General features: G+C 33.1%; 1 protein-coding gene across 1 annotated transcript; it reads left to right on the forward strand.

Moving 5' to 3' along the window:
* On the forward strand, window positions 1-26,286 carry LOC108914733. Its single transcript, XM_023454119.1, has 9 exons — window positions 1-69; window positions 5,453-5,565; window positions 16,947-17,556; window positions 17,692-18,718; window positions 18,776-19,156; window positions 19,319-21,072; window positions 21,133-21,418; window positions 23,563-23,860; window positions 25,393-26,286. Exons 1-9 carry the CDS (start codon window positions 1-3, stop codon window positions 25,652-25,654), a joined length of 4,800 nt encoding a protein of 1,599 aa, XP_023309887.1. The 3' UTR covers window positions 25,655-26,286.
* The last annotated feature ends 1,233 nt before the right edge of the window (window positions 26,287-27,519 follow it).

A 27,519-nucleotide genomic window follows, 5' to 3' on the forward strand; every position in this document is an offset into this window, starting at 1 on the left:
ATGGCTCTCGGGAGTTCGCCAAGAGGCACAGCGAACAGAACGAGGAGGAGAAGTTTGCTCGACACAAAAGTAACACTTTTAATCCTAAATATGTGTAACAATATACTATTTCTGTTATTAAATATGAGTAGGTTTGTTTCAATATTTTTTTTGTAAAAATTTATACAGGGCGTTTCAGGATTAAGTCGACAAACTTTAAGGAGAAATTCCTCATAAAAAAAATAAGAAAAAAATCAAGTATAAATTTTTTTCCTGAGACGTTTTTTCCTTCATTTTCGAAATATAGGGCGTTAGATTTAAAAAATACAAGAAGGCTATTTAAGCCAAATTTGGCATGACACGTCTTCTTATAAGATACCATTTTTCCATAGAAGTAGAAGTCCCGCAAGCAACCAGTGGCGGAGTTATGGGGACTTAGACTCATTAAATTATAAAAAAATAATACAGCCCTACTGAAAATAAAAAATGATGCTGTTTTTAGATAGAACAGTTTGTTATTGGTAAAAAGTGTACATTCACTGAACCCGGTAAACATGTCAGCATTTAACCGATGCGGAAGGAAGTATGGACCAAATATAGTGTTGTCCAACACACCCAACCATACGTTACATTGGAATTCATGCCGAAAACTATGTTCCACCCGTGGATTCTCGTAGGACCAAATATGGTTGTTCCTTTCGAGCCTACTCGAAAATTTTTGTTAAGGTTCATTTTAAAGTTTATCGACAGAATCCAGAAGCAGCCGTCCGAAAAATCAATTTTGCCATGAAACTATAAGAGTTAGGAAAAAGTGAATGTACAGTTTATGTCAATAACAAACTCTTCTATCTAAAAACAGCACCATTTTTTATTTTCAGTAAGGCCGTATTATTTTTTTTTTATAATTTAATGAGTCCCCATAATTCCGCCACTGGTTACTTACGGGACTTACTTCTATGGAAAAATGGTATTTTATAAGAAGATGTGTCATGCCAAATTTGGCTTAAATAGCCTTCTTCATTTAGAAGTTAGTTAAAAATTCGAATTTTTTAAAAAATCTTTACCGCCCTATATTTCGAAAATGAAGCGTCTCTAGAAAAATATTTATACTCGATTTTTTTCTTATTTTTTTATGAGGAATATCTCCTTAAAGTTTGTCGACTTAATCCTGAAACACCCTGTATATTAACAATAATTAATATTTACTTTGACCTTGGTTACTTAAACGTTTTATTTTTTAAAATTAAAATTTCGAAAGACACCACACTAAAACACTCCAGTAATTGCCTTGATATCATAAATTAACATTTTTTTTTACAAATAGATTTGTGCACTTAACCGAATATTGTGTCAAATTTTAATAATCCATCGATAACACCCTTTACATAAAGGACATGCGAAAATTCTTAATTAAAAATATTAATTTACAATACCCCAAGTTACAAAATTTTCGTGATGTCATTTGCTGTAACTGTGATATAATATCATCTCTCACACTATTATTTTACGGCAAACAAAAGGAAGAAAGTGAAGAAATTGGACGCATGTATAGGCTTTAATTTTCTCCCACGCTAATTGCCAAACCCTTTCAAAGTTATGCTCCTCGTAAAAAGACAATAGCTTTATGAATAATAATTAATCATAATATTGTATCCAAAGTTAACTAGGTAGGTAACCTAGATGTAATTTTGTACGAATATGTTCCTATAGAAATTCCTAGATTTTTTTTTATGTTGGATGCGAATTCGTAGTACAACGTTCGGTTTTTACTTCATTTTCATCGTTTAAGTAAAATAAAATCAGTCCAAACTGTTTAATTACTTACATTTTTCGTCACATGTTCTCCGTTTTATACACAAGTCAAATCCATTTTTTACACATTCATAAAAAGGCAATGTAATCACAAACATGTAAATATATGCATGTATTTCTCCTGACAATTCATATGAGGAGAATCTAAACGATTGGTATCTACAATGTAAATAAGTTCATGTATAAAATTTTTTTTCAAAAAAAAAGCTTTTAGTGACGTATTTTATTTTCGTATTCTTCTCAGCAATCCCTTTCATTTGATACCCATATCATGGGGGGGTGCATAAAAAATAACTGGTCCCCCATCTTTGGGAGTCCGCCATATTGGATTTAGAATGACGTCACTTAGATAACCATGCATTGTCATCTAAACTAAACATGTATTGTTGCAAGATTTGACTCATACTAACAAGTTAAGTTAAATAAAAGCTTGTAAAAATAAGTGAAATTTCACCAAATCACAATAAAAAATATATCAATCTACACCCGATTGAGTAATTTTTTAGTGAAATTTTAAGAGTGAATCTATTGCGGTAGAAGTGAGTTTTACTCAAATCTTAGTTCCTGCATACTATTCAGAGAGTGACTTTTTACTCTGTTCTGAGCATGTTAGACAAGCACACAAAATATAGAAAAGTGGTTTGTTCCAAATATTAGACCTATGTATCCCTATGCATCTTTACGCGCTGAATCTGAATCCGGGACTGGAATTGCTGTTTCACCCTCCATTTTTTTTAAATCACGAAAACCCGCCCTTAAATACAGAAAATATGGAAAATTATGCTTTTGGATGAGTGGCATTAGGTGTTATTATAGAAACCGACTGAAAATCACTGTAGCATCTGAATTCGAATTCAGAATTACTCCATCACCCCCCAGCTATTTACATCGCTAAAAAGCAACCCTTAAATACGGAAAATCCCACTCTAGAGGGTATAGTATTTGGAACAATTGTAAAAAGAGAGTGGAAGTTACTGGAGAACCATATCTATATGTATTTTGACCTTCTGAATCCGAATCCAAAGTCGGAATCACTCTATCGCCCTCCAATATATTTATACTGTGCAAAATAACCCTAGAACCAGAAAAATTCTTTCCCAGAGATATATAGAACTTCAACAATTTGATGCCCGCAGAAAGATGAAGTTATTCGAAAAATAACATCGTTTCCAGATAAAAAATTATGTTTCTTCTATTCCTTTTTCCTTTTCTATCTATGCAACTGATTTATTTTTCTCTTCTGTGTTTTTAACTCTTTTCCGCTTTTAAGCATCCAACAGAAATCTGCCATTATATTAACATCCCATCTTTCTTAGTACCCACGTACTATTTCCTTGATATCTTGGTAAAATCGTTCACCCTGTTCTTTGCTGTAGTCTCCGAGCTTTGAAAAGTTGGACTATTTCTAGCTTTGAAATATCGTATTTTCCACATTTTCTGTATTTAAGGGCAGTTTTTCACAATTTAAAAAAAAATGGAGAGTGATGGAGGAATTTTGACCCTCGATTCGGATTCAGTGCGTCAACATTTGTAGTACATTATCAGTCGGTTTCTACAATAATTGCTCCTAATGCTGATCTGTCGATTCTCTGTAATACTTGACCCAAACTAACATAACCTCCAGTAAGACAGTAAATTGAGAACAAAAACTGTATTAAAAAAAGTACTATTAGTTACTAGAATATAAAGGACGTTTTTTTTGCGGTAGAGATCTCGGACTACTTAGTTCAAGACGAGTTTTTTCTGCGACTAGTCTGATTATCTGACCGTTTCCGTCTTACCAGCCTAATTTTTATAGTTATTGATACATTAATTTGGAACCAAACCTAACCCTTACATATAACATTCTTTATTGATTGTTTTTTTTGGGAATTATACATTTTTAAGACGTGTCTGAATTTTTTGAAGAACCTTATATAAAATACCTGCGTATGTTTTTCTAAAAAATGTATAATTCACTAACGTAGCTGTTCCAAACAATTAACTAAATGTTTACTACAAATTTTAGATATTTATTTATTTTTAATTGTAGTTGCTCCTTCGCGAATTTAATTTAAAACAATTAACATAAAATCTGAATAATTTGGTTTATATTATGTTTAATTAATTGATAATCTTTAAAAAAATTGCTATATACATTTAGTAAGTCACCAGTAGGTACACTTATGAAGAAATTTTTTCGAGATGCAATTCACAGTTACCACTTATGTAAGTACTCGTCATTAGCTTAACCAGGCGAAAAGCTGCGTTTCATAATTACATCAGCAAATTAAACGCCATTTGTTAACATATGCACAGTGGTTGTAGGTACATGGATTTAACACCTAAATTATTTATTTACTGTTATGAGTGTACCTACATGTGCTAGAACACAGGTTAATACACCGGTCTTTATTGCCTTTACCAATTAGTCATTGACCGGGCTTAGTGTTAATTTGTTTTTACAAGGAATCTGTGACACGAGGAGTATTTTTATGAGTATTAGATACTACATTAAAATATTGAGAATGAGACTATCGAACAGCCAAACCTATTTTGCACTGACAATATTGCGGTGTTAATAGAATCGTTTTATCTGTTAATACAGGTAGATCAAGGATCTGGAACAGGATTCAACCTCAAACAGAAATTCCAGTTTTTCGAAATGATATCCGTTTTTCAAATATCAAGGTTGACAGCAGTAAAATTTGAAATTTATCTTTTTAAGCTGTCAATCTTGATATCTAAATAGCAAAGACCGATAGGTAACAATAGTATGTATTTCGTTCAGTATTTCATCTTTTGTGCTTAAACCAGATCCTTAGTTTTTCGCCTCCTGCTTATTAACCACCCTATGTATACAAGGCAGATTTGAAATTAAATAAAATTGTTTCCATTAATTAACTGACTTTGACGTCATCCCAAAAACTGAAATGTAGGGAAAACATGAAATGGTTTTTGTGATAATAACAATCAAACAGGAGAACTGATTGAAACGAATCAGGTTTGAACGTGGTGTGTTACATAGCGCAATAGAAAGAGGTCATTTAATCTAAAACCGTGAGTATAGGAGTGTTCCAAGATGACTTTTGAAATCTGTTCTACAACCAAGCTTGGTCGCTTTTATCTGGATAATAAGAATTTGTCTCGGAGAGACCAACAACTCGACAGCTTTCAAATAAAGGCCAAAATTCTTGAAATTGCGAATGGAAATTGGGAAGAGTGACTAATTGTAACTAAATACCAACCAAATTTGAATAACTTGACCACCTTGGTCGTCCGATTTGAATCCCTTTTACCATTTCCTGTGGAGCTAATTTAAAGATAGGATAGTCTCAAACTTTACAAAATTGCAAAACACAAACAAATGTAATGGAGAACAGCAGGAAGAAAGTGATCACAACTATATTTACACATTTATCAAAAATTTACTTTGATGAAATTTGAAATTACGATACAAATTAATTAAAAGCAGAAATTTATTGAACTGGTACACAAACTTGTCATATACTGACAGCAATCCAAAGGAGCACTGTCAGAAGGAACACATTAAAGATGTAGGTAGCGGTTCCTCCGGAATTTTGACCAAGGACGCCACTATTTCTTAATCCGGCTCTGCTTTCATCAAAATCGTTTTCATTTCTTATTTATTTACATAATAATGTGCATTTTTTTGTTTCAGATAAGCGGTATGCGGTTAGTTCTGCTCCTCATCGCCGGAGCTAGCCTTGCTCTGTCGAATGAAGATTCCATTGATACAGATGGGGAAGAGTCCAGGAAAATCTTGGGATCCAGGTGATGTACTGTTCTATCTTAATTCCTAAATTTACAATAACCGTTATGGTCTTTTAATCTATCTGAATATAACTGTATAAATTTTGAAAAAAAAAAGGTTTTCAAATAAATTACTGCAAATTTTAAGTAATCATGAATGACCATGAAGGCAATAGACAAGAGCATGAAGGAATTAATATTTGTTTCAAAATCTAATCTTTTAAAAAGAAACGCTTTGAAAGTAAATAAAATATAATTGTTAACTTTACAAAGTGGTCAGTCTCTAACTTTTTAAATTTCTTTTATAAAAAACAGTCTCCAGATGCATTTTTTATTAACACCGTAATGTTTATCAGCACCATATGACCAATACAATCATATTAAATGCGGAATTCAGATTTGTTGAAATAACACGATGCTTCCGTAACATCTTGAATCTCTGGTCTTATGTAAAGGACATCAATAATGGTTTCTATAATCTTCAACCTTTCACCGATTACATTTATATCAGGAGAGAGTGCTAGTTGTTGTTATTTAAGATCTCTACAACTATTCAAAAAACACGTTTTATAAGGAAAGGAATTTACAGGGAGCAATAAAATGAACCAACGGTTATAGTGGATAATCAGATCACCACAGAAATAATAATAAAATAAAGGTTTTCGATTAACTATCGAAATATTGCATCATATTTCTAGCGTTTCCGAGTGCTACATTATCATCAGAATCCACCCCATTCATTGATATTAACGATATAAGTTACAAAAAATTATTCCACTCAAGGCTGAAGTCATTCTCGTAAGTGCGACTACTTATGTCGTTTTTAGAAACCGCAATTTGTCTTTGGGAACCTAGACACTATATGGCGTATGGCGTGAGAAAATTTGTGCCTCTTTCCGGTTAGACAACTTGAGTAGATTCTTAATTACACCGTAAACACTGCTAAAAATTGTCCCACAGGAACAATGCCTTATCACAGCGTGATAGTTGGTTTAATGTTATGATAGCTAAGATTACGCCGTAATTGTTCATGCTGCGAGAGTACGGTGTCCTATTTTCGATGTTATGAGTTGGACAATTATGCAAATGGGCGTTAGAGGAACATAGTCGTTTAAATATAATGATCAATGTCACAGTAAACTTGGTACTCGGTTCAGCGTTTCTAAACGAAGAAGTTATTTAATAACGGCTGTAATTTTGTTTGCACAGAAAGAAATTGAAACCACACAAATTGCTTACTGCTTAAAACAATTAATAAAAAACAGAAGGAAGCTCAATAATCCATTAATTTTCTATATTTATGTCAAGAATAGACTACAAGCCCATCGGAAATTTTCAAGGGGTCATTTGACCCAGCATAAATTTCTTTTCGGCAAAACATTTTTGTATGGCATTTCTAAAGTATATAGGTTATACAAAAAAAATTAACCTCGACCTAATGCCGTACAAAATTAGCAATACCGGAATCCAGGAAAATTTTTGATTTTCTGAACATTTTGGCCCGGGTTTTTGGTGATTTACTACAGTACGACATTTATACTGCAAGTGTCTGATTGATATGTAGATAATTTTTTTAATAACGCCGTACGTATCTGCTGATACAGGGGTTAGAAAAGTAGGACGCAACCCTCTATTTTAGCTCCCACTGTGTCAAGTCATTGAAAAATGTACGGCATCGATTCAACATGATTATTTAACTCTCCAAATAAATCTTAGCAACTACGCCGTTTGAAAATTATGGTTAATGCAAAAGTTTATGAACAATTACTTGTAACGAGCGTTCAAATAAAAACGTGGTCGAAGTTGGCTCTGACACATTGGACGTAGGGAGTAGCTTATAGCGACCAACTTAACCTCATTTCTCAACGAGCTGTATAGCAGCTGTCAGTTTCAATAACGTTAATGACTATATAACTATTTTAAAGAATAATCGTGATAACAATAACAAACAATTAAAGGAGAACAAACGCAAATTTTTTTTTAACACTGTGTGGCAGGTACCGACTGATACTCCTACCATTTGTGATAAAACACGTACAGAAGTTCTTGACGCATTTTCCATTATTTGTTGGACATTTTCTTTTAATTTCTTCAGTCCGCTTTTTAGGTCGGCCGCTTCCTTCTTTTCTTGTTACACTGCCCGTTTCACGAAAAACATTAACACAACGCTGAACTGCACTTTGAAAAATTTTGTACTCAACAATGCCGAGAAATTGATTTTGAAATTATATGAAACATTCCTCAATAGAATACTTCCATATTCCATCTTGCGTCCATTTCTAAAGTAGGACTCTATGATAAACACTTTTTGTTCTTGAGAAAACACCATTTTAAACGCTTTTTAAAACGAAAATATTCAAATTGATAGCGGCGATATAGCGCTTTGACAGATAACGTTTAAGTTCATTTGCTATACGCTACGCCCTACGTCCAAATTTTCAGAACCAACTTGACCACGTTTTTATTTGAACGCTCGTTATTTTGGAATTGAGTTGATTTTTTTTGGATAAGATCATTAATTCCTGTACGGCAACCACTTTTTTGATAAAATATAACCAAAAATTACCGTACTAAATCATGACCGGTTATAATTAATGGTACAAATTAAGAATTCGAATTAAAAACAAATAAATATATTGTGAAAATTTACAATATTTTGAAAATTCCTTCTCCTTATTATAAACTAAAAATGTTATATTCAAAATCTTATGGCTGTAATTGACTTTTCATAAGTAAAAAAATAAATAAAACAGTGCCGTACATTTTTAACCACTGGATTTTACATAGCTGATATTATTTTTCATTAAATTTTTACTACATTTTTAGCTCATTAATAACTATACAGCATTTACAAATTTTCATCAGAAATATAACAAAGAATGAAAATTGCAATGCCATACATATTTGTTGGAACAATTCTCCGAAACTGTATAAGTCCAAAATGTGTTTTATCCTAATTAAGAGAAATTTAATTTATACCGTAGAAATTATGATGGCATTGTCTTTATGTTAAAAAAAAATTGTGTATATAGAATCGAGAAAATATTTTGAGAAATTTAGAAATTTAATGACGTGCAAGAAAGTATTATTTTTAAATAAATATAATAATAAACAATTAATTTTAATTCGATATTCATGAGAATTCCTATATAAATACTTACGATTAAAACAGTGATATAATATATGTTTTGAAGTAACAGTTCCCTTGCATTTGCATATTTACAACTTTTGTTACAATTGTTTGAACAATTTATTTATGCAAAAATGTTTAAAATTAGTAAAAGTAATTTAAAAGTGCATTTGTTCCAAAAACAACTTTAAGATTGTCGGTTATAAACATGAATAAAACCACACAAAAATTTACAAAAATTATTTTACATCTTAAATAATGTTTTAGCAACAATGCCGACCATTTTTCAGTGATCGGAAACCATAAGGGTCTATATTCTTGCATACGCGGTTTCTCACTCCTGTATCGACAGATATGTACTGCATTACTGAAAAATATTTCTATATGATATTGTAAATCTTATTATAGAAAGGCCGTACAGTAATAAATAATTTGTATTAAGGAGAAAATAGTAGTAAAAATAAAATCAATTCTTGCAAGTAATACTTATTTGCAAAAATATATTTCAAGCCATTTAGAACCATTTTACGGCATTTTGTTTTCCTTGATTGTTGTTGTCAGTATTAACAAAATATATGAATGTCGTACTTACAGGGTTGCATCCTGTATTCCTAACCCCTGTATCAGCAAGCACGTATGGCGCCGCTTAAAAATTTATTTATGTATCGATCCGAAACTTGCAGTATAAATACCGCACTGTAATAAATCACCAAAATTCGGGCCAAAATTTTCGGAAAATCAAAAAGTTTCCTGGCTTCCGGTATTGCTATTTTTGTACGGTATTAGGTCCAGGTTCATTTTTTTTGTATAACCTATATACTTTAGAAATGCCGTACAAAAATGTTTTGCCGAAAACCACCCCCCTTGGTGGACAGGTTTAGCTTGCCTGAGTACTCACCTGTACCAACAAGAATTGACGGTATAGTTTCTAAAGCTATTGTTAGATGTGGTAGTATTGATTTATAAGTAATTCATGCTGGGTCTAATGACCCATTGAAATTTTCCGATGGGCTTGTAGTCTAGAAGAGAAAGATAGAGTATAGAAAGAGAAAGAGAAAGAATTTTTCTTTAAATTAAGCATAATGCTATTCAAAATATCAAAATATTTACAAAGAGAAATTTAATACCAACATATACTTACAAGTATGATGTCAGATTTCTGTTATGAATAAATAATATGTATATTATTTCAGAAGACAAATGGTATTCCATTAACGATGTCACATTTTCTAATGGTATATAGAAAAAATATATGCCAATTTTGAGACATCTGACATTTTTTTGCCAAGCATTAAAAAAACTGCACCGTACATGTGATACCAATTTCACTTTGTACTCCAAAAATAAATAATAAGTCAGGCATACTTTTGACTCATCCACGTCAAATTATTTTAGATTTTTTTCACATTATATATGTATAGATATCTTAAACTAATTATTCTGGCATGTGGTACGATGTGCATATTTAAACTAGTAAACAACTTTCTCTATTAGCATATTGTAACTTTTTTTAAATAATCATTAGGTGTGAATTGACGCAATGCAACCTTTCACATGCATTTTTAAGACGAAATAGGCGAGAGTGTATTCGTTTGTAGGCTGTCCATTCAACAGTCGTATGTATTTATAGATTGTAGATGTATGAAGTGAATAAACCATCTTTTTTCACTGGAACCAACCATAGTTCTACTGTGGAGCTCCACGATCCTAGAGTTCTTCATCAAGCGTTAGCTTTCTAATAAGGTGTCACAATTTTGACAGCAGCCCCTTCAATAGCTATCAACTTCCGGTGTTTCTCTTGCGAAAAGTTAAGACAGCACACTCTTGTAAGGCCTTCAAACTCGCATGATTCTTGATCTGCACTTCCTCCTGCCAGAACCTATACAGGCTGTCTTTTCCTAAGCTAATGTAACTCCTGCGTCTGAAAATATGGATTTACTCACTAAAGTCTAAACGTTCTCAGTTACAGAGCTATCAAAAATATCCTCAAGTTCAAAATACTTTATGTCAAGGATATTGAGAGTTTGCTTGCTTAATAGAAAATTAGAATTAAATTAATACAATCTTTTATTTGTAATACTTTTGCAAAATTACAAATTATGATATGTATTAGAAGAACAAAGGAAAGGTATTTAATAATATTTTTACTGGAATGCTTATAGAAATTGTTTGTGGTTTATTTTTAACACAATCCTCCTACTTCATATTATACTTGGTTCACCTGTTCATGTTCCTTATACAGAACTTATCCAAAAAAAAAAATTTATACAGGGGGCTTTATCAAATACAATTATGTAAAAAAAATCAAAAAGGACAGTTCAAAAATGATTTTAAAATGCACTTCTGCACGGCACTAGAAACTGGTCCATTGAAAAAAACTGACCTTACTCAAGGTAAAGCTTGCAGTCGGCGACCGGCACGGACAAAAAATTTAAAGAAGTTCTTTCTCAAGGAAAGAACTAAATAAATAAAAAAACACCTATTTTATACCAGCAAATGGGGAAGTTTTCACATTGTTTTTTTCTTTTCTTATTAAATTCCTTTCGTCGTAAAAAGTCAATTGCCACATAAATTTTAAATTTTTAATTAATAGTTTTCCTATAAAAAAATATATAAATTCAAAATAATTCTCTATGCACTAAAACGCAATCTTAAACAAAGACGGCTGACTCTTACGTCACGATCCGGTATCGGTCCAAATTAAACGAGTCGTGTAGAGTCGTGTTCTGTAGTCTGTCTCACTCTTACTCACTTGTGTTTATGCAAAATGTGCCGGATAGATTTTATATTATTTACTTTTACTTTCATTCTATGGCTACAGAAGCTGGATTTGTCCAAGAGCAATCTGATAATTTGTCAAAAATAGTTGTTCTATAAAATATGTTTGCATGATTTCTTCCTCATTTTCTCATCCTTTGGTATATCAAATAGTTTGTTGGGGGCAGTTAGTGTTGTGGAACTATACATGGGTACTATAATACTTATGTTCAGACACTGTTATGTTTTTCACGTTCTAGTGTTGTAATTCTGATCCTGAAGCCGCCACGCATTAAAGCTGCCTGGGTAGATATTGTGAAAATGTTCGTAGACTCTATGAAAATTAACAAAACTTGTCTTTAAATTTATACACTAAAACTAACTACTCAAAACTATTCAGAATTCAATGCGAACACAAACTAATTCAACACAAGATTAAATAACAGCAATGCAATGACAGCGCCAGCCTCCAGCGTCTTGACAGTCTTAACACTCATATACCGGATTCTGACGTCACAAAGTGCTTGACCAATTAGGGACCGTTTTCGCCCAACTAATTATATTCAATATTTTAATATAATAATACTTAAGTTTAAAGGGGTTTTCTGCAAAACAAATTTTGCTTCAAAAGAAAATTTGATGCAACTTCCTCATTAAAATGCTTTTGTCGCTATTGTTATTATTAATTAATAAAATTAATTTGTGGTTTTAACTTTATAAAATAATTTGACATACCTATTAAACAACTGTTCAAAATTTTGTCTGCAGACATTTGGGCCCGTCTTACCCAGTTTCTACGAACTACATAAATGTTGCCTTGCTTCACCATAACACAAATGTCGTCTTGCTTCACCATAAATTAATATGATATCCATCAACTCCCAGTTGTTATACACGTAAGCCATTTTTATCACTTGAAAAACTGATGTAAACACTATCGCAAGAACACCACGGGGCCACGTGGGCGAATTGTGCTAGAGACTAAAGGAGCAGTGATCCAAAATTAGTAAAAATCCACAATAATAATTACTTGTAGTAGGTCCATTTAACTTTTCTTCTAGTTCATATTCAGAAAGTACATATCGTAGTTAGTTGATGATCAAAAAATTTGATTTCTTTCAACAATTTCTCTCAAAGTAATGAAAACGGAAACCCACACATTCCATATTTGCACAGGAAGGATACATTCCTAAACCAATATCTGCAGAAATATCATTTTGCTAAAATATTGACATTTGACCCTTCTTGCAACAAACAGAGTCTTCAATTGAAATGCGTGATATAGTTATTTTTTGCGTATTTTTTACTTAGACTTTTTTTATTTCATAGGTGGAAAAATATCTATAAACAAGGAAAAAAATAAACTATACCACAAATAACTGTACTAGAAATAAGTAACTTATCAATATCTAATAGCACACAGATTCGTCGGGTTGAGTGGTGTGACGTCACAAACGATCTTCGATGGCTTGGACTGTTTCAAATGTTTTACGAATTAGAAATTGTTTACCACGGTAATATTAAAGCTACCGACCTAATTTTTTAACCACATATGTAGGGGATAAGATGCTTACGGAAAATGTAAAAACAAATGATAGTTTAAATATTGCTGAATGTTCCCAATAGTAACATTTATATTTGATGACTTTTCTTTATGTTTCAGTTAATTCTTAGGATAGCTTTTTATTATTATTTTTTTTTCGTAAACTGTTGAACAATAATGATACTTCCTGTATAATAAAGACTTTGCACATTAATCTCTCTCACCTCTGAATCCGGAACCGACATAATCGCTCCTATTATGTACACACATCCCGTTAGGAGTATTTAGAATGTCATAATAGTAATTAATTAAAAACGTTTGACATCATCTCTCGATGGGGTTATTTCCAATGATTTACCGACGGAATAAAAACCAGCGCCAAGTAACAGTACTCGGATATCGGAACATTTTAAATTGAGATTTATAGATAGCACCTGGCTGAATGCAAAACGAAATGTTCCACAATAAAGGAAGCATATTTACGACCCAGTTACCATTGTTGTTCTAACCGAGATGAATGGAATTATTGGTACAGATACAGAATTTATACGGTCATATCTAATGGTTTTTAAAATCGAGCGACGTTTGATTTGTTCCCGCGGAGTACCTCCGAGACGTTTAACGGTGGAACTTGAATTATCAGGGCGTGATTTTAATGGATTTTTTTTCGGGATCATCAACTTTTACCGACACCGTAAAACAATGTATATAATTTAATAGCAATTAAAAATTTTGGTACCGTCTTCTCAAAAAGTTTAGAGACAATCTGTGTAGCTGTCTTACGTAGAGGAAAAGGATTGAATTGTTCATTAAACGATTTTAAATATCTTTTTTTCTAGAACTCATGCACAGTAAAAAATGTGTTGAATTTTGAGTGAACTTAAGAAAGTATGTGGGAATTTGAACATATCCTCCATTTGTTGTCAACATTGGCCACTTCTAAGTAAGGGGAGCACTTTATGTACGAGGTCTGTTCAGAAAATAAACGAACTTTTTAAATTACGTGCTTCTCTGTAACCACATGTTCTTGGATTGTTGATATCCCATTTAGTTTTCGTGATATTGTTATTTGAGTGCAGTATTTGTATTAGTGACGATGTTTGAAATGTGTGATTTTCGAAGCACCGTAAAATTTTGGGTAAAACTGGGGAAAACTTTCAAGGAAACGTGTCAACATCTAAAAATAGCTTGAGATGATGCTCTGGGTCATACGCAATGTTAAGAATTATTTTCACGATTTAAAGGTGATCGTCAGTCAATTGAAGATTATTTTTGATCAGATCAGATCAGATCTGGTGCGTGCAAATCGCCGATTGACTGTTTTTCAAAATTTCAGAAGAGGTTATCCGCTGAATTGGGTCATGCCATGAAATTTTGACTGAAAAATTGATAACCGAACAGCATAAAAAAATCGAAATTAAAATCAATGCTGAAAGGATGCCGTATTCAGACTATTGATGACATCACAGCAAATTCGTCACAGACTTTTAAGGCCATCGCAAATGAAGGTATCTAGAACTGTTTCGCGAAATGGAAACCCACCCGGTAAAAGTGTTTGGATAGAGGGAAGGAGACAAGAATTAATAATGTATAAAACTAATTATAAAGCTTAGAAAACATAGTTAGGTTATTTTCTAAACAAACCTCGTACAAGCAGATACCGATGCTAAATTTGAACTTTGCTTTATCTATCTAACAAATAATTGAATGAACATTACTCAACGAATAGTGTTATTATTCAACAAAATTGATTGTGGACCAGTTTTAACAAAAAATTGTGTTGATTTATATATAAATTTTTTTACAGTGTAACATTTCAAAATATTAGGAAAGACGTCGTACCGATAGAAATTATATCTTCCCATGAAATACAAACTGTTAATAAAATGCCTTGATTACTCGCCAGATGCAACACTTTTACAATCAATAAAATATGTTTTTAGATAGGTTCAGTTCTATAAAATATTATCGCCTTTCTCTATGAAGCAAGAAAATTGCTCAATGTGAATAAGTACATACCATTATTTCAAATAATATTATTTACATAAAATATAGGTGCCTACTGTATTCTCAAATCCACATATAAAGTTCATCAGATTTTAAAAAATGATTACATATTACTTCTGCTGCTAAAATAGTAATTACGAGTAAATCACTTTCTAGAGATCCTTATGTTCTTCAAGAATGTTTATGTAAAATTCCATCGGTTTTCCTTCCTTTGTATTTTTGCCAATTTCTGAATGTTATGTTTATAATAGATATAAAGACCTACTAAGGAATTCAAATTGTTCTGATCTGAATGATATTTCTAGTTTTTTTCATTAAAGTATTTAATGATGTAGATACTTATAAAACCTTCACAGTCTTTTAGAATAAATTCGTATCAGTTGGCATTTTTCCCTAATATTTTTAAACACACCATGGTGGTCCCTATTTTTGAAAAAGGTGATGTAAATTCTTCTAATAACTATTCCGTCCTATTTCTGTCGTGCCGTTTTTTGGGAAGATATTTGGAATAATAATTAAAAAGATGTCTAACCAGTTATTTCGATTCGAATCAATTATGAGTGGCCAGTTCGGAAGCTCTTTGGACAATGGATACTCTTTCCAGAGTAACCAGTTACGTAGTTGAAGGTTTGTAAAAGATGAGCTAGTCAATCTCACTCTATGAAACCTTAGCATTTCATTGCATTTGTCACAAACTTATCGAGAAACTTTTCAGACATTACATAATTGTACTTTAGTGAAAAACAGGGGTACCTCAGAGATCTGTTTCGAGACCCCCGCGTTTTAGAATTTATATGAATGCACTTAACTTTTTTTATTACAGGCTTTTATTTAACATGCGTTGTTAGTATGGGTCAAATCTTGCAATTGAATTTTAAAACAGTTTAGTTTGGATGACAATGTATGGTTAGCGAAGTGACGTCATTCTAAATTCAATATGGCGGACGTCCAAAGATAGCGGACCAGTTATTTTTTATGCACCCACTTGATATGGGTATCAAATGAAAGGGCGGTTTGCTGAGAAGAATATGAAAATAAAATGACACGTCACTAAAAGCTTGTTTTTAAAAAAAAAATTATACATGAATTTATTCGTTAACCGATCAATATTATAAAAATGTAGGTAATTTCTTTACAATGTACCTACACCTACTGTTAGAGGAATAGAAAACAAAGCTGATGAGTGGTTTGTAAATAACAATCTTAAATCAAATTTAGATAAAACTTTACGTATATTTTTTCCACCAAAATCATGTTATTACAAATGATTCTGCAGTTAATTTGTTGAAGATCTTTTAGGAAAAAAACTATAATTTTATTCATACATTATCCGTAACTTAAAGTTCAGTTCTTTTTAAAATATAATTCTCATTATTTCACTCCCAAATGTGTTATGTTGTTACTCTCTAAGGAAGATATTTAGAATGCATGTGAATTTTTTCAAATGTAAATTTTCTGGGCCTTTGTCAGCCTCATTTAAAAAAAAAATAAAGTACTTTTTTCGTATTTTACCGGATCTTAGAGATACACAAAAACAATTAAATCTTTACAATGTATTACCTGAAAGAGTAAAAAATTTAAATTTTCGCAAATTTAAACTAAATATAAAAAGTTTTTACTTAAAAAATTGCTTATGCAGAAGTGAGTAGGTACCTGACCTGACCCTGCTATCCTAATTACTAATTTTTAACATTACTATTTTTTTATGTATTGTTTGGGTGTTTTTATTGTTTATATGAGTACCTATGTTATGTTTCACCTTTTTTAATTACATACTTCGTATATTTAATTTTTGTGTGTGTCTGACTTGCTAATAAAAAGATATTTAATAAATTATATATGTCTATCTATTAATAATATTTGACATTCATAATACAATTGCGAATGTTTGTTTATTTAAAAAAATTTAGAAAAAACTATGAAAAAATATAAAAAATTTACTCACAGTTAACACTATTTTTGCAGTGTGGTGACATCAGTGTCTGTAATAATGGATACCGGGAATGGTTCCAAGACTGTATTCACTGACGCTGTTGGAAAACCTGTTGCGAAACCATCTAGTGCCTCCGAACTGGCAAGCCCGATAGATCTGCTGAATCCAGATCGTTATGAGTTTTACACCTTTGACGACAACGGTGACCTAATAAAACGACTAATGTCTCTAGAGGAAATTCAAGGAATCATAGCCACAGGCGACAGCGACGGGTACGACCTCGATTCCTTCACCTCTCTAGGGTACTTACCTGAAAAGAGAGTGAACGATGTTGTGAACAACGTTCAGAACGTGCTTAAAGAAGAAATGGAGACACACAAAGCTCCACCAGACCCGAAACCGATTTTCGACACTCCTGACGTCTCAGACTCGTGGAGCATGATTTTGCCGGCAGTCTTCGGCAACTCTGGTGAAGATATCAAACCAGAACGACCTATAACGCATGTCACTCCTGATACTATTATGGTGGAACCCAACATGCAAAGTTCATATCCGTCAACTTCTCAGAAAAATAATGTTATAACGACTTCCTCAAGCTTTGTCACTAGCGCTAGCACTCCAAGATCCACATTGTACTCTCAGGCGCCTAGCAAGATACCCACGGTCGTATCTACATCTGCTCAAATGTCAACTACCGACAAATTGATGACGCTTGGTCCAGAACGTACAACCATTAAAATTCCTCCACTAACTCCAGCAGTAGAAGAAGAAATCAAGCCAATTATAAATGTTGAAATATATTCAAATTCTAAATCGACTACTGAGAAACCTTTTGATCAGTTAGGAATAGAAAACTCACCAGTAGTAGAAATAAAACCAAATACAACTGATGTGCCAAAAATTAGTGCCACACCCACAACCACCACGAGAAAGCCTCCTACTACTGTAAAAATAGAAGTTACTTCACAGACTACGACTCAAATGGAGGTCAAATTACCTTCGATTATAACAGAAGGTGTTACCAAACAGCCAAGTACACTCCCAGCGTTTACACCATCATCTCTTGGTTCAACCTTGCCTACAACTAAAACTCCAACAAAACAAACGACTCAACAGGTTAAAACAGAATCTACAACTTCAATTTTCGAAGTAACACAGCCTACAACAATGACCACACCTCGTATTCCAGTCTTAACCAAACATACAACGGAAGGATTATCAACGTGGAGACCTGAACCATTCAGTGCTGCTGCAACTGAAACACAAACAGTAACAGAAGAAGTACCGTTATCAACGTGGATACCAACACTTACTACTGAGAAAATACAGACTTCAGCAAACCTAGATGATTTACCAACTCTTGCGGAACTACTAAATTTAAATAAGAATTCCGAAACGAAACCATCCGAACCAATCACCACCACCATGATCCCAGAAGCGACAGAAAACGACTCGTCGACGATTGCCGTACTTAGTGATAATATTATTAAAAAAGAACCTACGACCACTGAATACCCAATATTAGAAACTAGTCAAATAATTGAAGAAAAACTGCAATCCACGGAAAGGAATGTTCCAGAGGACTTAACTACTTTGGGTTCTGATTTGTTGACCACAAAGCTAAATAAAGCTTCACTAAATGAAAGTCAATTATTGGAATCGACAACACAAATGCCTTTACAATCAACGAACGATGATCAAAAAGGTTCCGCTACAGTACTTTTGGATCAGTTACTAATCACTACAAATATTTACGAAATCAACACGGAACTAGCTGAAAAAACTACCGAACAACAAATTTTTAGTAATGATGATGAAAGATTTGAGACAAATACCCAAGAAGAATCTAAGCTATCAGAAGTAAAAACCGAACCTCCTACAACTACAGAACAATTCTTAATTAAAGTAACTGAACAAAACGATGAACCTACGGATAAAAATCTTATCAACAGTATAGAACAGCTTCTCTCGCAAGCTGTTGGAAATGTTGAAGAAGCTTTAACAGCTATCAACGATACAAAGACTATACAGGAAATGCTTGATAGTACAGGTAGTAAAAACATGTCCGATGTTCAAAAACAGAGCGCAACTTTAGCATCGAGTCTTATTGATTCGAATAATAACTCACATGAAGAGAACGAAAAAACCACAACGGAAATGAGTATGCTAGATGCCATAACATCCGGCGAATTTAATATATTAAGCGATTCTGTAGGCTCCCTTTTATCTCAAGTATATGAAAGTAATATACCTGCTGCAACTGCTAATGTAGAACTTCTATCAACAGCTGCACCTACAACGACTTCTAACGTGAAAAATGACGACGATATAGTATTAACTACATTAGCGTCAGTCAAACTGGAATCAGTTTCTGTAAACAACCAAGATGAAATTAATAACCAAGTAACATTTCTGTTGCCTGAAACTACGACAGTAACCGAAAAAGACGAAATTACTGAATCAACTACTATCACCTATGTCCCTATTAATACCATAAATAAAGATAGCGGAGGTAATTCTTCTAAAGGTAACGACTTTGTACCACATTTAATAAATATTACCATAATAAGCACTGATGATACAAAAACAAATATCAGAAATTCCAGTTATAAACCAGCCAAGTTGGATGTAAGTCTAGAAGAGTCATTAGATGAAGAATTACAGAATAACGCAACTGCTCAAAGCACTGAAATCTACATCGAGCAAATCACAACTAGTACTGATATATCGAACGAAAAAATTCCAAACGAAATATTAAAAGCCGAAGAAACGATGGCAGCTTTATATGACTCAGATCCAGATCCGACCACTACAATACAGCCAGTGACTGAAACACTAACTGATCTACCAGAGACACAAGAAACAACCGAATTATCTACTGAAGAATCTACAGTAACAGCAATTGAAACATTGGCACCAATTAAAGAAACTCCTGTAGAAAGGAGACCCACAACAGTTGTAATAATTAAAAAAACTGAAAAACCTCCAACAGAAAAATATTCAACAACAACAATTAAAACTGGTGACAGTGTAGACACAACAACCATATCAGACGAAAATTTATTAGAATCTACTACATACTCTAAATTATATACTGATATAACGGAAACGATATCACCAACAACCACTGAGCTTAATCAAGAAGATACTGAAACTGAGAGGATTACTGAAAAACTTACAGATGTAAAACCGTTCCTTGAGGTAGTTATTAGTGAAGATAATAAAAATATATCAGAGAGTACCAAGCTCCAGTACCCTATGAATCAAACCTCAAATACTGACTCGACTCAAATTGATATAACTAAAACAGAAAATAATAAAAAAGATGAAGCTAAGCCTCCGTTAATAAATAGTATTAAAATATCTACTCAGTCTTTGAAAAAAGACGATTCGGGTTATCCTAGCAAGAACCAAGAACAGAAACCTAGTGAATCAATAGCCGGAGGTAAACCCGAAGGTTCATGGACTCTTGTTCCAACAGTAGCTCCCCACAGTGGTGCTGTTATTAAAAATGAACCTTCACCTCTCGATCAATACCCTGAACTCATAGACCCACCAGAACCTGTCAACTTAGAGGCTAAACCTCTCCAAGGATTTGGATTAGAGGATAGTACATCTCGACTAGACACAGACATATACCAGTTCGCGCAGTTGTGCAATGAATTGGCATTTGGATTTTGGAAAACTGTCACAGGAGGGTTAAGCTCAGCTAGAAGTGTATTCGTATCACCTTTTGGAGCGACATCGCTTCTCGCGATGGTATTTTTGGGAGCTAGAGGTGCTACATCTGGAGAGATGAACGAGATACTGAGATTAGATGATATGGTTACATTTAATCCTCATTTGATTTTCAAAAATGTTAGCGAGTCTGTTAAAGCCGATGAGATTGATTCAGGAGTAGCTTCATCGGCAATTATTAGGGAACTGTTCAGTGACAGAAGTAAGGGAAAACTTTTACCATTTTACAAAGAAAGGGCCAAAGCGTTTTATGACGGATATGTAGAAGAAGTGAGCTTTAGAGAAATCGGGGACGTCATTAGAAGGCGAACCAATCTCCAAGTTAAAAAATACACGAACGGGAAGACTAGTGAATATCTGAAGGATAGTTCTATCAACGCACGGTCACCCTTAGCCGGCGTTAGCGTAAATATATTCCAGGTAACATTTTAAATCACAAATATTTAGTAAATTGTTTTACTTTTCTCTTATATTTTACAGACAGATTGCTCTCAAGCATCAACAGAAGGGCGTGATGGTGAATTGCACTTTGTGGTTCTACCATCTATAAGACAAAGAAGGCTGATTCCCGTCCCTGCGGTGGTGTATAAATCCGGATTTCTAGCAGGCTATGAACCCAGTTTGGACGCTACCGCGATATCTCTTGGCACCAAGGATCAGACGGTCAGCACTATTCTAGTAATACCTGGCCAGCAAGGCATCTCTGCGCCAGGAGACGGCCTGTCGAGGTTGGAAAAGAGACTCGTGGAAAGCTCTTTTAAGAAAGGTTACTAAATACTGTTCTCTAACTTAAAATGTGTGAATGAATTTTATTTTTTGTGGGTCAAAAAGCAATTTGACCTGAAAATGTTGTGGTAATTATACGGCAGGTCTATAAACCGACACATAAATTAAATAAAAAAGTCATTTTTGTATGGAAAACGCTTCAATTGACGCTGTAATTATTTAGTGGGCCTCAAATATTAAATGACAAATTGTTGCAAATAAATGGCAGGTAAGCTATTTTTATAAAGTTTCTGTTCTAAACCCAACAATTCCGAATCAGTCTGTAAAGAAATGGGCAATGAAAAATTAAAATTAACATCTACAAAATCTTTTCTTAAAGAAAATTACCTGACTGTTTATCGAATTTGCACGTCTCTACGAACGCACTGTATACAGGGTGGTCCGAATTTTATGCAGGAAACTTCGAGACAAGATAAAAAGATCTTTAAAATAATATGTGTTTGCCTTATAAACATTGGTCTGGAACAGAACCGTTTTAGAGATACAGGGTTAAAAAAAATTGATTTTTTGTTTGTATCTCCGGAATCTATTAACCAATTTCAATAAAATTTGGTACAAGCAACAGCAACTAAACAAGAAACAAAATTAATGTTACGTATTTACAACAATTATTCAAAATGCGAACCACCCACATCGATACATTTCTGACATCTTTTATTAATGGAATTAATTTAAGCAAAGATCATGTGGTTGTTTTCATTTAATTCATTACCTACATCCGTCTTCTATTCGTTGCAGTAGTTGTAGTCTTGTATCTGTTGGACTAGAATAAACTTTACTTTTCAGATAACCCCAAACATAGGAGTCCAGGGTGTTTAGATATGGCAATCTGCCTCGCCAAGACACTGGACCCTCTGCACCACTCTGGTTGACCTTGGCATTTGGTCTTCTACCTATCCATCGCCCCATATAATTTTTATTAAGCTATTCTTATATTATTCTCCCAGAATGCGCGGGAGCACCATCCATTGTATCCAGCTATTTTGTCGCATATTTAATGGAACATCCTCTAATAATTCAAATAGATGGTTTTCTAGAAAGTTTGGAAATGACTGGGAATTTAGACGGGGTGGCAAGAAGAAAGGTCCACAAACTTTATTGGGAATTATTCCGAGCCACACGTTTACAGAAAATTCGTTTTGAAAAGATCTTGTCCGAATTTTATAAGGATTTTCTTGTTACCAAATATGCAGATTCACTACCCCTCGCCTTTGGTAAAATAATAAATGTATTATTATTATTATTTTGATTTAAGTTGTTCTTATTTGTAAAGATAGTGAGTTAGGCTTCCAAGAGAAACTAAAACGCGTAAGGAACTCTACCTCACAGATGATGTGGAAACGAGTGTAAAGAATATTTTGGTTAGAAATTTCTGCACAAGGAGATTGTATTAGTATGAATAACTTGAAAATAGCGAATCTTAGGGGGGAAATTCAAGTTACCTTTTTTACGTATTTTGTGCATCAGAATATAAATCCTTTGCAATAACTTGTAAAAAATGCAGTGGCGTAGTTTTTTTTGTAAAAAAAAGGGGTGACAACTGTCAGCCTGTACACCGCTGGTTGAACCTTTAAAGCTTATATTTGAGGGAATGTAAGGCCTACTATCATGCATTATCTGTACCAAATTTTATTAATATCGGTTAAAAGATTCCGGAGATATAAACAAAAAGTCATTTTTTTAACAACTTCAACACCCTGTATCTCTAAAACGGGGCTGTTCCAATGTTTATAAGGCAAACACATAATATTTTAAAGAGATCTATCTGCCCTCGAAGTTTCCTGCATATAATTCGGACCACCCTATATATTGATGTCTGAAATAACCAGAAAATAATAGGAGGCAAAATTGACACCCCTAGTACCCAGTATTTTACTATTTGTCGGTAACAAATTCTTTGGCGTGCGTATGCTCTTGTAGCAATATCAAAAGCAAAAGTTTATGCAAGCTTTAAGTTTTTGTAATTAAAAGAAAATATTCATATTTTGTATCTCGAATACAAAGTTTATGCCAATTTATCTCTGTATAAACTTTTGTTTATAAACATATATCTGTGATTTTGAAATTTGCAATAAAATTCTATGTTTTAGTTAGATAATAATTTTCTAAAGTGGTGTCTTTTAGGAGCTTGGTCGAGACTATTGAGATCCCTTATCCCAAGGCCTGGATTGGAAGTTCAAATCCCCAGATTTTCCCATAGATCAGTTATTAACGCCACCGTAGCTCTAAAGAAAATGGGCCTGCACGATCTCTTCGACGTGGACAAGGCTGATCTCCGCGGCTTGAATGGCGTCGCCAACGAGCTTTTCTTATCGGATATGCTGCAGATAAACAGCTTCGCTACTTGCGGGGAGAAGAGAATTGGCGAATCCCACCACTCTGAAATTTACCCTGCTACTGCCTTGAGATCCCGAAATTCTAGGTAAGAAGCTAACGTTTAAAAATAATAATTCTGCAGGCTATGAAAAGAGTAAAGAGTTCCTAGAAACCAACATCATTTTTTTTTCAATATCATATTGAATGGATGCTAAAATAAGAAAGCATTTGTTTATAACATATAGACGCAAAATTAAACAAAAGTCGAATTAACATTTTCTCGGAATTCGCTGCAAAAAAATTATTTTTTCAGATTTTAAAAGTTTTCAAAAATAAAAAATTGCTGCAGATTTCCAAAATGTCGATTTTTTTATATGCTGTATGGCCCCTAAATAACCCCAGAACACCCCTCTAAAATTTTTTTGGCACGCCTGATTCGATAGATTTCTTTTATTCTTATCAGGGGTAACACTTAGAACTTAAAAAACCGTCGCCGTGTATAACCAGTAAAACATTGTATGGCAATTACTGGTGATGTTAGCGAATCAGTTTCATTTCTATTTCTTTGTTACCATGTGCTTTTTGACGTTTATGTTTTGAAGACCTTATTACTGTTTTTGTTTTGTTTTTGATATATTTTTAGTTTATCTTTCGATATACATACAATGTTTTTATCTCTGGGAAGTTTTTTTTCTGTGGAAAAGTCCACTTTGATTTTTGGTTAAACGCCTCTTTTGATAGAAAAGATCCACAATCCACATGGCATTGTATAAGCATGTATGAAGTATGCTATTCGCGATCGTTGCGCCACCACCGTTAATATAAACATTGCCAATTTATTCTACATAAATGTAAATAATAATTTGTATATATTAAAATTATATTTTTGAAATTAAATATTTTTTTGTGCACTACGCGTATTATTAACAATGTCCAACTATAAATTTACCTTGAAAAAATAAATGGTGCCCGCCGCGCGACCGGCATTCTAGAAATGTGCTATTAGGCGCAAAAAGGTTGAGGACCCCTGCTCTAGGTGAGTAAGCTGAAATAATCCATTGCCTACTGCGACTTTTTTTTGAGTTTTATTTAGAAAAATCACTAGGGATTTTTTTAATAAAAATTTTGTTACGTAGGTTAGCAAATTTTCAAATTCCATCAATTTATAATACAGAACCTAATTACAGATTACATAATATTAGTGATGATTGTTACTGCTGGTTGTAATTGGTAAATGCGAGTAAGAATGTATATTTTTGTTATTTTCACAATTTTAGGTAAAATCCAACATTTTCCAAGTTTTAAGCCCATCAGCAGACTAGTGTTTGCCAATTGTAATCAGCAGTCAGCGCAACTGGTTTTCAAATGGCTTGTTCCATGTTGCATTTGTCGATATTTGTTTCTCTGTAGAAATAATAAATTTCTCTTAAACAGTACTAAATTAACTTATTTTTTTAATGCTTTCATAACTCTTCAAATCAGTTGAAGAAATAGATAACAGCTATTGGTTTGGAGTTATTTGTCTCACCCTGTACTTTGTGACTCAAATCCTACTTACCTTTCATTTTGGTACCCAAAAAATATCTCTCAGAGTATATAATATTTATTAACGATACCTACATCTTTCATATTTTTCAGGTATTTGGAACACTTTGAAAGTGAAGAGAGCTTCTGGAGAAGCGACCTTCTGGAGGAACCCAGGGACTACCAGAGAGCCTTCCACGATCCTCTTCATGATCCCAGTTTTCTGTCTTTACCTCTACCGTTGCGTCCAAGACAAGCGCGTGTTCCAGACTCGCCAAGATTGAGATTTGATAGACCTTTCATTTACTTTATTCGACACAATCCAACAGGTCTTATTTTACACATGGGAAGGTTCAACCCTAGACTGCTGCCATAAGAACGTGAATTTTAAATTTTACGCCCATCGTGCGTGAATTAAGGAATTGCTTAGAAAGCTTTTAATAATCTAGGACTTCATCGTGAACTTTCCGGTTGGTTGCTCTGTTGATATTGTTATGGTATTTGAAATTTTTGTGATAGAGGGGGAAATGAAATATGTTATCTAAAACAAGACTTTCTAATTTAGGCCTTGTAATTTTTGTAAATAGTTTTAGAGGTATAAATACTCAATTTTGAAATGTAACTATAAACTTTGTAAGTGTAATTTGTATTTCAAACATATTTTAAACTTACCCAGAATGTAAAAAGTAATTATAATTATAGTTACATGTCGAATATTGTCTCTCATTCAGTTTATTTATTGTTTTGTGGCATTAGGTATTGTCAATTTTCATTTCATTCGCAATAAGTAACGCAAATCATCATTAATTTTAAGTGTATCATGTATATTAACTACACTTATTTTATTTAAAATGTACCACATTGCACATCTTAGTACAAAAGCTTAAAGCCATGTCAGTTATGTTAACTAAAATTCTGTTCCTATATTGTACTCAAAACTAACTGATATTAGGTAATACAGTATTAATTTGTGCAATTATGTTTTATTAAATTATTGTCTTCATTAGTTATGTGCAATTTTTTATATTTACATAATATATATTAAAATTAATACCTGATTCATTTCTTATTCGTTCCTAGACTCTGCAATTTTTAACAAACAGAGTGTTCCTTAATTAAGGAACCAAATTTAAAATTTGGGTGAGTTAAAATATAAGAAAAATTCTGTAAAAAAATACGAAAACACTTAATTTTCTGGACATAGGTTGTGGAAATTTGAAAAGATATCCACATTTTCTAAAGTATTTCTATCAGTGTTCGATGTAAAATGGTAAAAATGATTAAAAGTAAAAATCGGCTGAATTAAGATATTTAATGATATATTTCAACAAATCCTTTAAAATGAATACTTATAGTTGTCAATAATTATTTTTATTTCTTAAATACGATCAAAGATAACATTTCATGTGAAGTTACTTTAAAATTTTTGAAATAATGGACAATACACCAAATTTTTCTATGCAGAACAGGGTGGGTGAGGGAACAATACGCCGCTGTGCCGCTAGGAATAACAAATAAAACCGGAATCGGCAATAATCTAACGACAGCAGTAGTATCCAATTACGTCGCAGCGTATCAGATATATGTCTTTTGTTCTTTCTTTAGTATGTCGAAATTAAGTACTAACAAACAAATGTTTGTATGGATTACATCTCGTAGTAGAAACAATTCGTCGGTATTACCCAAATGTAGAAAAATTAATAGCACAGACCAAGGCAGTGTTTCTCAAATCCCCGAAACGTACTTGTCAATTCCACCAACAGTGTCCTGGCATTCCAGAATCTCCACAACCTCATTCCTACACGATGGGGGACATGGTTAGAGGCATCATTTCATTATTTTAAACATTTTCATAAAATAAAATCCGTAATTTTACAATTCGATGCCAAAGAATCCGCTGCTATTCGGAAGAGCTAAATAAAATTTCGAGACAGTCGAGTTGAAACACAGTTGGACAATTTTACAACAATTACATTCCAATTGCAGATGCTATAAAAAAAACTTACAAAATACTGCATTATCTTTAGATGAATCACTACAAATAGTAGATATACAAACAGTGCTATATGCTTTAAGTGACGAGAAAAGTGTCTACGTCAGAGAAAGTTTGACAATGTGTGACAAGAAAAAAATCCAGATTTCTCCAGATTAAGATACCTTCATAGCAATGGCTCTCCCATGGATTCATTAACTGCTTTTAGAAATTACTTCAAATATACACCTATAACGTCACTAGATGTC

The sequence above is a fragment of the Anoplophora glabripennis genome, unplaced genomic scaffold (assembly GCF_000390285.2).
Source record: "Anoplophora glabripennis isolate ALB-LARVAE unplaced genomic scaffold, Agla_2.0 scaffold19, whole genome shotgun sequence".
NCBI lineage: Eukaryota > Metazoa > Arthropoda > Insecta > Coleoptera > Cerambycidae > Anoplophora > Anoplophora glabripennis.